The sequence below is a fragment of the Corythoichthys intestinalis genome, chromosome 16 (assembly GCF_030265065.1).
Source record: "Corythoichthys intestinalis isolate RoL2023-P3 chromosome 16, ASM3026506v1, whole genome shotgun sequence".
NCBI lineage: Eukaryota > Metazoa > Chordata > Actinopteri > Syngnathiformes > Syngnathidae > Corythoichthys > Corythoichthys intestinalis.
Genome location: NC_080410.1, coordinates 18,474,095 through 18,489,967, shown reverse-complemented (window position 1 = coordinate 18,489,967; position 15,873 = coordinate 18,474,095). Strand labels below are relative to the sequence as shown.

General features: G+C 38.8%; 1 protein-coding gene across 1 annotated transcript in view; it reads left to right on the top strand.

The window, feature by feature from the left end:
• Nucleotides 1-3,236: 3,236 nt before the first annotated feature.
• Nucleotides 3,237-15,873, top strand: part of zgc:158403 (tetratricopeptide repeat protein 39A) — a 25,276-nt gene continuing 12,639 nt past the window's right edge. Inside the window, exons 1-2 of the mRNA XM_057817347.1 lie at nucleotides 3,237-3,540; nucleotides 11,416-11,523. Of these exons, the coding sequence (XP_057673330.1) occupies nucleotides 3,506-3,540; nucleotides 11,416-11,523 (143 nt within the window). The 5' untranslated portion in view covers nucleotides 3,237-3,505. The remainder of the gene's footprint in view (nucleotides 3,541-11,415; nucleotides 11,524-15,873) is intronic.

The window sequence follows — 15,873 nt, the reverse complement described above, 5'->3', positions numbered from 1 at the left end:
GAAATTGGTAGAGCTACCCCGGTAATACACCAGGCACATCTCTACTCTGGGCATCGCTGGGAAAAACAAAATAAATCTACTGTACTATGTAGAATAAAGAGGAAAAATGTAACGACTCTTGTGTAGCCCAAAGTAGTGGAGTAAAAGTAGCGTTTTTTTTTTTTCTTCACAAATCTACTCAAGTGAAAGTGTAAAAGTATAGCTTAGTAAAACTATTCTTAGAAGTACATTTTTCTCAAAAAGTTACTCAAGTAAATGTAACTGAGTACATGTAACACGTTACTCCTACCCACCTCTGCCAGTATATCAAATTGTATTGCAAATGTTAATACAGTATCTTGGCCTATATGACCAAACATGTGATGTCTACTTTTGTGGACACCAGATCTTTATGAGGTCAAAAACAGTCACTTCCCCTATAGGCAAAAGGGTAAAAAAATGTTAAATGTTGAACAAAATTAATAAGTAAATATGTTTTTCTCTCACCCCATTTATGCTGTCAGCACCCAAATAGAAAGTTATACGTTAACTACACAAAAAATTAATCTCTCATGATTTCCTATTTTATTATTTTTAACCATTCGCAATAAATAAAATAAAATTAAAGAAAAAAACAACAACCTCAAATTAATTCATAAAATTGATTAATCAATTTTCATTCGAAATGGATTGGACATATACTTCAAAGGCATTGAATGAGTTAAATACACACACATTGACAGCCACTGAAACTAATGTGCATGGCTGGGGATTCAGATGTTGTATCTTGTATAAAAGGTTGTTTGTGTAAAAGTTTAGATAGCAAGGTGTATTTTGCAGTGCAAGTGTATAATCCAGTATATCAAATTGTGTAGCAAGTATTACCGTAATATAGTATCTTGGCCTATATAACCCAACATGTGAGGTCTACTTTAAATCACACAAAAGTACCCCGGACATTTCACACGGCGGCGGAGTTGTCGATTGTCCTCGCTGATTGGCAACCCCCCCGGCGGCGAGCAAGTTACAGCTCGTCGTTCCCCAGCTGCGGACAGAAGAGCTAGTTTGCCTGGGAAGCAGCTGGAGAATGACCGCCGGACAAACCGGCTGATGTCGGAGGCGCGCCTAGCTGCCACATGGTCAACACGAATATGGCGTAAATTAATGCTTAACTACATGGCGAAGACGTAAACAGTGAGAGAGCGGTGTGCAGTGATTGTGCAGCTTACATGGCAGGATGTGTCTGAGGAGAACTTTTCTACATGTCTGTCCATGATTAAACATAAGTAAATAGTCCTTTATTTAAAGAAAGTTTGAAATGTTTACTTTTGTAATCGCTGTATTTGCGGCCTATTCTTAACACAAAGTTGCAATTTCTGATGGGATGGAAAATTTGACATAACGCCGGGCACACGAAGAGGGCAATAAACCGAGTTTCGCGCTCTCCCAGCAGATGCGGCGGGTGGGGGGAGGTGCACAAGGTCTTCGGCCGAGTGGCATTCTCGGTGGACAAGGAGCATTGCCAGCCACAAAATGCAAGCCACCTCCGTATTAAAACGTGTGCCATGATCCCAGTATTTGACATAATACAAAATAAGATGTTTACTCACTTCCTCGTAAGTCCAATGGTCCCACAGTTGTCGGACTTGTTTTGGCCATTCTTTGAGGATAAATGGGAACTTTTTGAAACTCAAAAAGGCTCACACGCTCACACTCTGCCTGGTGCAGCAACAAATCCCTGCAGCACATTTGGCTGGCGTGATGCGAAAACTAAACAAATTAATCCGCAAAATCAGCTGAATCCACAATCATCTGCATGCTATAAAGCAATGTTCTATTGTGAGTAGGCATATGCCGGTAACCGGTTTCAAGGTTTTCCGTGGTATGAAAACGTCACGGAAACGTCAAAAACATTAAAATTTTCCGTCATACCGTAGTACAGTAATCGCTACTATACATTTCCGAAAAATGCAGCCAGAAGTGTCTTCGAGCGGCATCGCTCACCCCTCCCTCAGTGACGCTATTCTGCTATGCAGCCAGCGAACCAAAAAAGAAACACTTCAAACACAAGGCGTACTTTTCTTGAATTTATGGTAACTGAAATAAACTAAACAAATACATTTAAAGTGTTGTACAATAGTATTTTTACACATGTGAGTAGCTTCATTAGCACAAAGACAGCAGAATGTGAGGAAGTCATATCCATGAACACCATGAAAAAGTTTGCCAAAAACAAAACACACTTGAGGGCTTGAGGGGGGGCTTGCTCCGCATGCATATCAAAAGCTCCCGTGGCGCGGGACCGCGGCGATAACGTCAGCACTCGTACACGTCACATTGGGCGTACGCAGCGGTGCTACTAAACATTAAAAACTACAAATAAGGTGGAACGTCGGCTTTAATTTACTTTTTTTTTTAAATAATATTTTGAATTTAAATATGTTGAATATTTCCATTTTTGCCATTGCGTGGAGTGGGCGGGCATGTTGTGTTCCGGGCTGAGGAGGTCAAAGTGCATCATTCGCTGTCGCCTTGTAAATCTGCACTGCCCCCCTAGGGCCTGGCATGAATACTACATCGTTTTCATGCAGAATCGAGAAGTTGTTTGAATGGAGATGGAACCATTATAAATGCAAACATGAAATTTTTCGTCTTCTCGGAGAGTCACCATGTAAACGGCCCCTAATTGTGAGATGCTGTCCTGGTTGACGTCACATTCGCATTCGTCCTCCACCCGAGACTGGAGCCGGAACTCACTCATTTTCACGGCGCGGGATTCAAAAATTGAATAAATAAAACGATCGCTTCCACACACATCCAAGCGGTCTATTTCATTCAGGAGCATAAAATACCACGTGAAATATGAAATAAACATGCTTTTTGGTGTCATAGGCACTTGAACTAGACAAAAAAACAATCTCTCATGATTTCTTATTTTATTGTTTTTAACCATTCGCAATTGATGAAATAGAATAAATAAAAAAAACTCTAATTAATTCGTAAAATTGATTAATCAATTTTCATTCGAAATGAATTGGACATCTACTTCAAAGTGACGTTGAATGAGCTAAATGCACACACAATGAAAACTACTATTGGAAAAAATTGTTGAGACAGGAAAAGTTGCCCACCTCAGCACCCAAAGTTGTGCCCACTGCCCTTGTGAGAACTGACCAGCCGGTTGGACCGGACATCCCTGGATCGATGACGTTGTTGTACGAAGTCGACTCTACTAAATTCTTCTCCTCCCACTTGATTTGCCTTCCTCAAAGTGTGCGTGTCAATGGAAGCAGAGGAGGAGTTAAGTGCGCCACTTTAGTCCATTCCATTTTCACACACACTGCTGAATGCCTGTACTCACGAAACGAGGAAACAGAGGAAATGCTGTAAATGCCAACACGAGGAATACATTTGGACTCACTCTGGATCCTGGTCTTGAAGTGCCGAAAAAGCTGTCAATGCGCTTTGGTCGGCTGTAGTGTGAGAACTGCACTGGTCCTAGCAGGTGTAGCAGCTGAGAAAGAACATGTCCAATGGGAAAGACGCGAATGCTGCTCAGAAGTGAGTACGAATCAAAAGAAAACAAAGTTGATATCCGGCAGAACTCGACTTATTTTACTTTTGGGGAGCAGCTCTGGCATTTACACTTGTGCAACCTGCGCAACAAGTAAAAAAAAAACAAAGGTGTTCACAAATAGCCCTTAGCCACATCAGTCTGTTTCCTGCTTATTGTTTAAAGAGCATACGACACCAGAAAAAAAGTCTTAAATGGCATTATTATGTGAATTAGAATCATATTTTGAGACGATTCGACCATATACAACAATTTAGCAAAGCGCAGATGACGAGAAATTAGTCTTTTAATCTGCCGGTTAGCCACGCCTACCATTATAGGGCTTTAGCGTCCCCAACAGGTGGATGACGTCAGCGGTAGACTAGGCTCATCGGTTTTACTATTCAGCCCATTGAGGGGGAATTGTTCAGAACGAGGAAAACGAGACGAAGAGAGCTGCAAAATGTCATTGTTTCAGTCTCTCTACTCCCAATATTTTTACAGGATATTCTTTTTATCCAAGTATTTTCCCCAATAGCTATATAAATGGCTTGAGAAGGACCAGTCAGCCTGTCGAGGGGGAACTATTCACAATGAGGAAAACGTGACGAAGAGAGCGGCAAAATGTCATTGTTTCTGTCTCTTTACTTCAATATTTTTACAGGATATTCTTTTTATCCAAGTATTTTTCCCCAATAGCTATATAAATGGCTTGAGAAGGACCAGTCAGCCCGTCGAGGGGGAACTATTCACAATGAGGAAAACGCGACGAAGAGAGCGGCAAAATGTCATTGTTTCTGTCTCTTTACTTCAATATTTTTACAGGATATTCTTTTTACCCAAGTACTTTCCCCAATTGCTAAATAAATGGCATGGTCATGACAAATAACTTGTGCTAAATGGAATATAAAATAATAAAAATCCATTTATTCAAGACGACATGGCAAAATTACTCCATAATGGTCAAAACAGTCGACTTCACCTTTACTGTCACACCTGCCGAACGATATTTTATGACACCTAAATCGGACATATGTCATTTCCCTTCCCCGGCTTCGGAGAATGTAAACAGACCAGAAGGAGTGACAGCTAGCCGACATGCTAACCCGAACCGAGGGATGTTTCAAAGTCTTCGAAGTGGAAAATCACACATAACTAGCCTGGATTATTTGACATGACGACCCGGTTGTCGAGTTTCTTTGCGGATCGGCAAACCGCCCGGCGGAGAGCAATTTACAGTTCGTTCCCTGGAGGAGGGTGGCTGGAATTGTTGTGTAGCTAACGCGCTAACAGCTAACTGCTAATGAGCGTGAGGATAGCTTTTTACATGCCTATCAATGATCAAACGTAAGTAGTCCTTTATTTAAAGGAATTTTATAGTGTTTACTTTGTAATCACTGTATTCGTATTTGACATAATACAAAACAAGATGTTTACTCACTTCCTTGTAAGTCCAATGGTCCCACAGTAAATATCCACGGTGAATGGGAACCTTTTGAAACTCCAAAAAGGCGCATACGCCTCTCCCGCATACAGAATGATTTTTCTGCAGCCGTTTGGCTGGCGTGATGCAAAAAATAAAAGTATTAATCCGCAAAATCAGCTGAATCCTTCGTCCTCATACACAACAGTACACTGTAGCGTGAAGAGGACGTCTTCTACCGTACACGTCACAGCGCCCTCCTCCTCAATGCGAGACCGAAGCCGGAAGTCACTCATTTTCCTGGCGCGGGATTCAAAAAACTAAATAAATATAGCGATCGCTTCCACACACATCCAAGCGGTCCATATCATTCAGGAGCATAAAATACCGCGTGTATTATGAAATAAACATGCTTTTTCGTGTCACAAGCACTTTAAGTCTGATATGACACGCATGTCTCTTGACAGCTAGTATTCTACCGATAGGCACATTCAAACTATGTTTATGACTCGGGGATTCTGGTGCATTACCATCCGTCATGAAACGTATGATATAGTGACAAGACCCGACCTTATGGATTCTGCACTCTTTGATATTTAAATTAGCAACCTCCCAAACCATAATGGAATCCAATAAGCTACATCCTGTGGGTGGCTTGTGTCCGTAAATGAATTTGATCAATGCTTCTCTCTCACCAAAAATAAATAAATAAATAAATAAATAAAAATAAAAATAAAAATACAATGTTAGTAAAAAAGTCAGTGATGTTGTTAGAGGAAACTTCTCATGACTCTCAAACGCCCCGTCTATTTGCAATGTATAAGTTCCAGACCCGCCCTAATAGGTAAAATTGCACCATACAGGCATAGGGGGAGTTTGACTTTTGGGGTAGGGCGGGCACAACATGTTGATGACCCCGAAAGGCAGTGTCAGCAATAAAATTGACTTACAAGAATATTTAGAATAATAAGTTGACAATGAGCGTTTTTTGTTTACCATCATTCTTGAGGGGAATTCTAAATCAGGCTGCTTAAGCAATACTTTTCGCTAAGATCGTCATCCATTGAATATGGTACGCCCACCGGTGTCTTGCCAATGTAGTTACCCCAGTCAAAAATTGTATCCCCTGGGCGGAGCCATATGGAGGTAGATTTGTGTCTTTATTATTCAATTATATATATATATATATATATATATATATAAAGTTGGTTCAATAAAAAAAAAAGTTTCTTCAATCAAAATATATATTTTCAACCAAAAAAGTCTTCAATCAAAAAAAAAATGAATGCAAAAATAAAATTGAAACTCAAAAAACTACAAGAAAAAAAAAATGCACGTGAAAGCTATTTTTCTTGGATTTTTTAAAAATGTATCTATTTATTTATTTTCATTGAAGCAACTTTTTTGATTGAAGTAATGTTGATTTGTGTTTGGTCCACATTTTGGCTGGGACATTTTTGTCTTTATTATTCAATCAAAAAATAAGTTGCTTCAAAAAAATATAAATTTTCAAAAAGAAAAATCACTTTAATCAAGGAATGAAAAATTAATCAATCATTCATAGAAAAAGTTTTTGAATATGAAAAAATATTTGAGTTTGAAATATTTGCACGTGAACACTTTTCATTGAAAAAGTTGATTGAAGTTTGAAGAAATCCTTTTTGTGTTATAGACATGTACTCTATAACAAAATAAATAATAGCCCATTTAAATAAAATAAATTGAAATGAGCTAAAAAACCTGTAATTAAATAATAAGAATAACATACAGATCCTGCTTACACAATTAAATTTATTAATTTCTGTGTGGCGCTTAACTTGACAAAATCCACCAATAAAGTTTTTGAAAACCGTTCATAAGAAAAAAAAAAATCATTGAGGCATTTCATTTGTAAAATACATGTTACAATCTTTGTCATTGGGATTGCTTTTCTCTTTAGCACAGGACTTCTTTTTTCTTTTTGTTTTCAGAAAGAAAGCTGATCAATACGCGGGGTCTGAAAGGCAAATTGTTGTTGGATTATCTTTAAATACCCGCTACTTTTTGAGCAATATTCTAGCTTTGTATAGGCTACTGTTCCTATTGTTGAAAGCACAAAAGTGTGTAATAAACAACTAGCACATTTATATTTTGCATTTTGTTTTCTTACTGTACCGAAAATGAACCGAACCGTGACCTCAAAACCGAGGTACGTACCGAACCGAGATTTTTGTGTACCGTTACAACCCTTATATATACATATATATATATATATATATATTTTTTTTTTTTTTTTAAATTTTATTTTAACTTAACATTACGTATACTTATGTTCCAATTTGCTAATATCTTCTGAAAAATAAAAATCCTTTTCAATGGAATTTTTTTTTTTTTTTTTTAAACCCAGATATCTCAAAGTAACCCATTTTACAGCTGTAATTGCAATACCGTGATACCGTGAAACTGTGACGTTTTGGCTTAAGGTTATCATACCGTCAGAATATCATATCATATCATATCATATATCATATCACATATCATATCATATCATATCATATCATATCATATCACACATGCCTAGGGGACCACTCCAAATGACCTGTTCTTCTAATCCAGTCAGGAAAAGTGTCATGCCCTATGTACCCAGACACCCAGTTCTGTTTCTTTAAACACTTAAACATACTGTACATAAGCTTATCAAAACACACCTTTAAAGGTATTTATTTGTGCCACTTCCTACACTATCTGTACAATATCTATTTGAGAAAACAAAAATATGACCGTTGCTTGCACTTTTCTTCAAATAAGATGCAAAGCATGCTTGCCTTAAGCATTTGTCACTCCCAATTGAAGTTGACTGAAAAACTCACATGGAGACAATAGAATTCAACAATGTATATTTAAACACCAAAATGTTTAACTAACAATTATTGCACTATGTTTTCAAACAATAATCCTGTAACACAGGGGTCGGCAACCCAAATTGTTCAAAGAGCTATATTGGAAACAAAAAAAAAAAAAAATGTCGGGAGCAGCAAAAAATGAAAAGCCTTAAATAAGCCTAATAATGAAGGCAACACATGCTGTCTGTATCTGTATTAGCTGTATTAGCCTACTATCAAAATAACTAACTTAGCTAAAAATACATAATGAGCATTCATGATATAATGTTTATTCTCCCTGCAGTGCATCCAACGCACCACGTGACTACTGTGTTGTAGTTGCCACCTCAAATTTAACTTCATTACAATATTAATGAATTGTTACTTTGCCTTTATGAAATTAAAGAAATGCCATAAAGAAATCTGATTTTTGTTGTCATTTTTATTTTGAGGTTTCGAAAAACAACAAAATGGAACGTGCATAACATGCCCCTTATCTGGGCATGTCTTTGATTTTCTTTATTATCTCGGTTTTGTTTTTGAGGTCTGCAAATAGGTGTCCTGATGAATGTGTCCTTCATGTACCCACCATCTTTGAATGGTTTTCCACGCTTTATTATCTCCCGGGTTGCAACAAAACTTGCAGCAATAGTGGAGTTTGGAGGTGCAATCCACTTCTTTAATCTATTTTTGCACTCCTCTAGGTTCTTCAGTAGGAATGCAATCACACTTTTTCTCTCACTCCCAACTGGGCACTCTGCTTCAAATGTAGCATGCCTTCCCTGGAAATGACTTTCCACATTACTGTTTTTATTATTTGACAACTTCTCACCACAGAGTAAACATTCAGGCAATCCCAAATTAGTTATTTTAGTTATTTTTTTCTTTTTCCCTTTCGGATCCATGTCCCATCACACATCCCGACCTGCTGATAGAAACGTGTGTCGCAGGCTATGATGCAAATCTTCGTTGACAGAAATGTTGAAATTTTATATTTGTTCTACACATTTTTACAGCATTGGAAAACGTTAAGAATTCGATGTTTTTTTTTCCTCCTACAGAAACCATATAAAAAATATATATATATATTTCCGTCCCTCATCTTTTTCCATTTTCAAACATTTTTGAAAATGCTCCAGGGAGCCACTAGGGTGGTGCTAAAGAGCCGCATGCGGCTCTCAAAATACAGGTTGCCAACCCCCGCTCTACCATTATGCTAACACATAATATAAAACTGCATGCATAGGCTAACATAAATAAGCATTAGCATAACGGTAATTTCAAGCAACTGCTAATTTAACACACGTAGCAGGAACCAATACAAACAGTATGCAACAACACTCACAGACATAGTTTATGCACACATCTCTCTGCTTTGTGTGAATAATGACTTCTGGAGCGTAGTTGGGAGTAGACCTGACACAATTAAAAAAAAAAAAAAATTGGACGTTATATTTTCCCAGGAAGTATCAGGATAAAATATAGTATTGTTGTTGTTTTTTCATGCCAGCATAATACTGAAACAATGAATTAATTATCAAAGAAACCCTTGCAGGTCTCGAAAAATGACATTTTGCAATTCGATGAGACCTTAAAAATTCAATACTAGTATCTATTGACAAAATTGTCCCTTTGGTCTTTTGGACCAGATCGATGGTCTATGATAATGCAAACAGTATTTTGCCATTCTCCAACCCATCTGTGCGTAGGACACCCCTCCAGCAGAGAACTAGTTTGCTTACAGAGGTGGGGAGGGGGACAAGGCAGCACGAATGAATGTTGATGACAACAAGTAATTTATGGCACTCAGACAAACAAAATCATTGGTCATTTTATTTACTGGATGATCGTTCATTCTAGTAAAAACTATCATTGACTATCTTATATATATCAAGTGATCATTCCCAATCCCCAAAGCCACCTAAATTTGAGGTTAGATTCTGTTACAATTTAATGCATACTACCATCCATAATACAGGTAGTCATTGGGTTATGAACGAGTTCCATTCCTACGCTGGCAACTTAACCCAAATTTTCGTGTAAATCAGAATTAATCCTTTAAGTACCCCTAAATCTCAAAATACCTACCCAAAAACATGTATTATATGTCATTGTACTGTCCTCGCCAAGACACTGGAGCTAAGTGCTAGGTAGACAGCAAGCTAAGCTCCAAAATAACGATGTCAGACGTCCGTGGGAATTGCTGACTTTATTCAGCTGCTCCTGACATCAACACTTACTGAATGAAACTAAAATAAAAATGAAATTAAGGCAGTTTCACCTTTAATAACGGCAATTTAAAATTATAACTAGCTACTGATACAGCAATAACGATCCACACAAACCATTAGCATCTATCAGTTAGCGTCCGCACATAATCAAAAGCAATCACATCAACTTGCAAGTATTCGACCACAATTAAAAAACGCGCAATAAACAGTACAAAAGGTGTTATATACAGGTGTTTCCTCTGCAGATGCTTCACAACCATCAAATGTGAGCGCAGGCTTCTGTGAGAGAATTTTATTCATGCTTAAAATACAACCATTGTACATTTCATATTTTGTATGCATTTGTTATGCTTGCATGAGAACATTATAGCATAGAGTATCATTGTTATATTAATCTGTTGTAATCTTTCTGATTGTGCCTTCTCATGGCCTTGACGATCGTAGACGGTATCACCATATGCCCAAATATGGACTCTTATGTTCCGTTGTTTTCCAATGTGCCCTGAATGAATGCAAGGGAGTGATTTCTTATCTTCGTTTTAGCCGGGACCGGTGTTCAAAGTCTCAGCTCAAAGATGTTTTTGTATTGAAAAATACCCAGGTTTTTGAGATGATGAGTTTCGTTTCTTAATAAGTTTCGGTTTTGTTTCTATGATGTCAACCCATAAATAGAGGCATGCCCTGCATTTCTCTTTTGTCCACATGTGGAGAGGCGCTTCGTGCGTGGCTCCGCGTCTGTACCCGAGAGCTCTTGTACATAAAGCCTTCGAAGAAAAGCAATCCATGGTTGAGGTTGTATTCATTTCTCTAATTGAGCTATCGAGGTAACACTTGTCTTGGAGTTCAAAGTTGGATTTCCCTGACAGCTTCCACCTGTAATCTTTTTTCGTGTGTGCGGGTTCGCTCTTCCTCGTGTGTGCGCGCCTCTTCGTGTGCACAAATACGCTCTTCGTGTGTATATGCGCTCCTTTACTTGCATGCGGAAGTACTACTTGCTCTACACTTCCTGCGCCCAAATAAAAGCATGCATCACAAAACAAAAATCAACATTATTTAAAAACAAAAACAAAAAAAACCGACAACTGGAGACAAAATGGCGGACGAGGCTCCAGCGTCGTAAAGTCAAAATTACATAGTTCGGGTACATCGTACTACCTGTATACAACAGGCATTCGTACCTTACAAACGGTAACAATCAAAATTGAGCATGGTTTCAGATCTTGTATAGTATATCCTCAGATTTCGCCGGTGCACCTCATGCTGTAGCCAGTGAGTAAGCAAGACAAAATGTCTTTATCTTGTTGTGTGAACAGTTATAAGTTGAGTTCATTGTATTCATACTCATGTCATACTTTTTCTATATTTTAGCGACTCATCCCAGATGACCCTGGGAGAGAGCCTGGATGAGTGTATGGAGGCCATGGATCTGTTCCTAAACAACCACTTCAATGAAAGTCTGGAAAGGCTGCAGTCAAAGTAAAAGAAAAACTGATTCTGCTGCTTTGTTGTCTGCCCTTGCGTTAGGAATGCAATCCTGCGTTAGAAGGAGGTCCACAATTTTGGTCACGGGTGATGCTGAGAATACAACAGTGTTGTCACGGATTACTTTAAAAAGTAATTTAATTACTGATTACTGATTACACCTAAAAAAAGTAATTTAGATACTTTACTGATTACTTTATTATCAAAGTAATTAAGTTACTTTAAAAGTAACTTATCAGTTACTTTTTACCAATTTTTTTCCCTTTTGCTGCCTCAACATAAAAATAACTGAAAAATGTCATCGCGTGTAATTGAGTTTTTCACATAAGGCTTAATCTTTGAGTTAGCGAGGGGTTTAATTAGTCGACCAGCCATTGACTCGCTCTAGCTTAGCCATTCCGGAGCCCTAAAACTAACAAATAACTGACAAATTCCACAAAATTTGTTTAAATCAACTCCAACGACTAATTAAACCCTGCTAACTCCAAGATTAAGCCTAATGTAAAAAATTCTGAACTTCCCCTTTGAAATAAAGACCTAGCCGTTAAAATGTTGTCTCCAAAAGTTGTAAAGCAATAAAACAAACAATAAAAATTAATGAAATGAACAAAAATCCTACAACGTAAAGTTTTCATAATGGGTCAAAATCATTTTTCGAACAGATCGTGAGACTAGCACCTCGGAGACTATCCTTTGCTTTGCTAAGCCAAAACTACACCAGAGGAGGCAAGATGGATAATTTGAATTTCTTTAAACCTAAGCTTTCAAACGCTGCCAACAACAACTTGAACAGTTGATTGAACTCGAACAGTATCAAGATGTGTATATACATATATATACAGTATGATTCGAGTTTTTTTCGCGTTGTGCTGTAATTCCAAGTGCTTCCTTGTTGAATTGGATGTCGAGTTTTTAGCGGTCGACAGTCTTTCTGAGCCTGCGCAGAGTTTGCAACGCACGGAGATATTTTTGTCATCTTTACTAGACGGATATGTGAAGTAATGGCTGTATCTCCAGTGAGCAAATGCAGCCGTTTGTTGTATCTCTCCGGCTCCTTTACTGTTAGCATCCTGATAGGTAGCCACTAGCCAGGCTATGGTGTTGACCACCGTGGCAGACGGCGCGCGCACAGGCAGGATTGTAATACACGTGACCCGTTTTTTTTCCCCGATGAGAAAACGTGAGATGTGATGTCACTCCCAAACTCAAGCGCAGTATTTTCTTTTCAAATGCTCTTCGTACATGACTACAATATTCTTCATTCTACATATAGTATGGGGCAACAACAAAATAGTAACGCACAGGCACCGAGGAAACTAACTTTAATCAGATTACTGGCTTGGAAAAATGAACGCGTTAGATTGCTCGTTACTGAAAGAAAGTAATCAGATTACAGTAATGCGTTACTTAGTAATGCGTTACTGTCAACACTGGAATACAACACCATGAAGCAATGTGCCCCGTTACATGACTTACAAGTATAGCTCACTTAAGCCTTCATTTTCCAGGATACTACCTGTAAGTGTTTGCTGAAGCTGACGCCTGAGGTCTGACTGTTTCAACAGCCAAAGAATGGTAGCCCTGCTAAATAAATATTAGGCAGCAAGATGGTTGCAGTAGTGCAACACCTTCAAAGACAACTATGCCACTTTTAAAAAGTTTCAAATAAAGTTTCAGTAACCTTTACTTGCCAATCCAAAGTGTATACCACTTTTCCCCGTGAAACCATTTTAAATTGACTCTTGCTTACTGGCAGGCTTGAGCGAGAATTTCATGTTATGGATTAATTAATTTTTTGTTGTTTTTTTTAACCGTGGATAATTAATAAAACTAGATAATAATTTGTGTGTTGTTTTTTTGCCAAGGAAATCTAGCCACCAGTTATTCAATAGACCAGGGTTCACTAAATCCGGACCTCGGTGCCACTTTTCCTGTCGTGTTTTCCATGTCTCCCTCCTATAACACACCTGAATCAAAATAATCAGGATCATTATCAGCAGGGGCGGACTGGTAATCTGTGGGTTCTGGAGGATCACAGAACGGCCGGTGCCCTGGACGGCCGACGGCCGCCGTTCATTATACATCACTGCTTTTATCCCCCCTAGCCTCTAATTATCTACAGTCCGCATCCAATCCGACAGGTGGCAGCAATGCGCCTGGCTGTTCTTCGCCAGTCTGATAGAAGAACGAAGAAAGCACAAAGTAGCCTTCATTGGTTCCTTGTGGAAGCAAAATAGCGACGAGCGTTAATACACAATATGGATGGTGGTGGCAAAAAAATAAAAGGGTGGCGCGGAGAAGGTTAGGGAGAAAAAAATTAAACTGGAGAGCGAAGGACCCCTAGGGGGTCTGTGTTTCCCTTCGTACAGCGATTCTTGTTGGCTGGGCTGAGTCAAAGTCCAGCTTTTTAGTCCCAGTCCGCCCCTGATTATCAGACTTCTGGAGAGGTTGCTGATGACATAATCATTTGATTCAGGTGTGTTAGGGGAGAGAGACGTGGAAAACACGACAGGAAAAGTGGCACCGAGGTCCGGATTTAGTGAACCCTGCAATAGACTATTCCACAAGAATGAGTTTATTTGTGAAAGTACTACTTTGCATTTAGGGGCTAACAGCACAAATAGGGGAGAAACACTAAAGTATTTACCGTGCTGCTTTTGTCAGTCATATTACCAAAATATACAAAGAATCTACTTCTTTTGGCAAATTTAAATGCCTACACAAAAGAACAGTTGAGGCAGTTGCCTCATTACTTTCGGAGATGTGGGAGGAAAACAAAAGTTTTGATAAGTTTGGCCATAAACCATCCTGTCAGCCTGGAGCTACACTGCTGGCCAAAAGTATTGGCACCCATGCAATTCTGTCAGATAATGCTCAATTTCTCCCACAAAATTATTGCAATTACAAATGCTTTAGTCGTAATATCTGGATTTTGCTTGCAATAAAAAAAAAACAAAAGAAAATGGGGAAAAAATTGACTAATTATGATTTTACACCAGACTCCAAAAATGGACCAGACAAAAGTATTGGCACGCTTTGAAAATCATGCGATGCTTGTCTAATTTGTGTAATTAACAGCACCTGTTACTTACCTGTGGCACATAACAGGTGTTGGCAATAACTAAATCACACTTGCAGCCAGTTAAAATGGATGAAAGTTGACTCAACCTCTGCCCTGTGTCCTTGTGTGTACCACATTGAGCATGGAGAAAAGAAAGAAGACCAAAGAACTGTCTGAGGACTTGAGAAGCAAAATTGTGAGGAAGCATGGGCAATCTCAAGCCTACAAGTCCATCTCCATAGACCTGAATGTTCCTGTGTCTACCATAGGCAGTGTCATCAACAGTGTTGGGAGTAACGCCGTTATAAATAACGCCGTTACGTAACGGCGTTATTTTTTCAGTAACAGGGTAATCTAACTAATTACTTTTTCCGCCGTTACAACGCCGTTACCGTTACTGACGGTCAAAAGTGGTGCGTTACTTACTCTGAATAAATTGAAGAAACAACCAGCCGTGTCGAGTCGAGACTCTGCTCTGTTGATTTGTCATCCAAGACTTTGGGTGCGTTCAGGTTCGAGAATAGCGCACGTACTTCTGACTCCAAACGGTTTGTCCCTGCTCATTCAATTAGACAATGCTTTCCAAAGTTTGGTAACGTTTCTGTCTTTGCTACACCTGATGCTAGCCTCGTTCCCATCTCCTACTGTCAGCCAGCAATAATTCTGCTTCCATCTTGAGGACGGCAGACGCTTTGAAGGTGACGTGAATTGTCGGGAAACGGGCCTACCTGAATGCAGCCCCTCGAGAGATGAGATGGAAGTGATTGTGATTGGCTGAGGGTTAGAGTCATGGGTGTTGGTAAGCCAATCAGAGCTGGTGATTTCACAAGCAGCCCGGAACAGCGCATGCGGCAAACACACACACGCAAAACAGATGCACAGGGTCGGGATGGCAGAGCATTCAGAAGAAAAATTGTCCTTTAAGAGGTGGAGATATAGACACTATTTCAAGCTTGTCGAAATTAAAGGAAAGAACCTGCATGTAATGTGTAATTTATGTCCCGGGGCAAAGCTTTTGTCGACATCTGTGGTAAGCAATTCAAATCTGCTGAAGCACCTATCAAGTTAACTACCTGTCTGTTCTTCTCTATTCCACTGACTCGAATACTGCTCAGAAAATTTCAAATTCTTTGACATACAAGTTCTTTTTAAAGTAACGGAAATAGTTACTTTCCCTGGTAACTAGTTACTTTTACTATAGAGTAATTCAGTTACTAACTCAGTTACTTTTTGGAAGAAGTAGTGTGTAATGTAAATAATTACTTTTTTAAAGTAACGTGCCC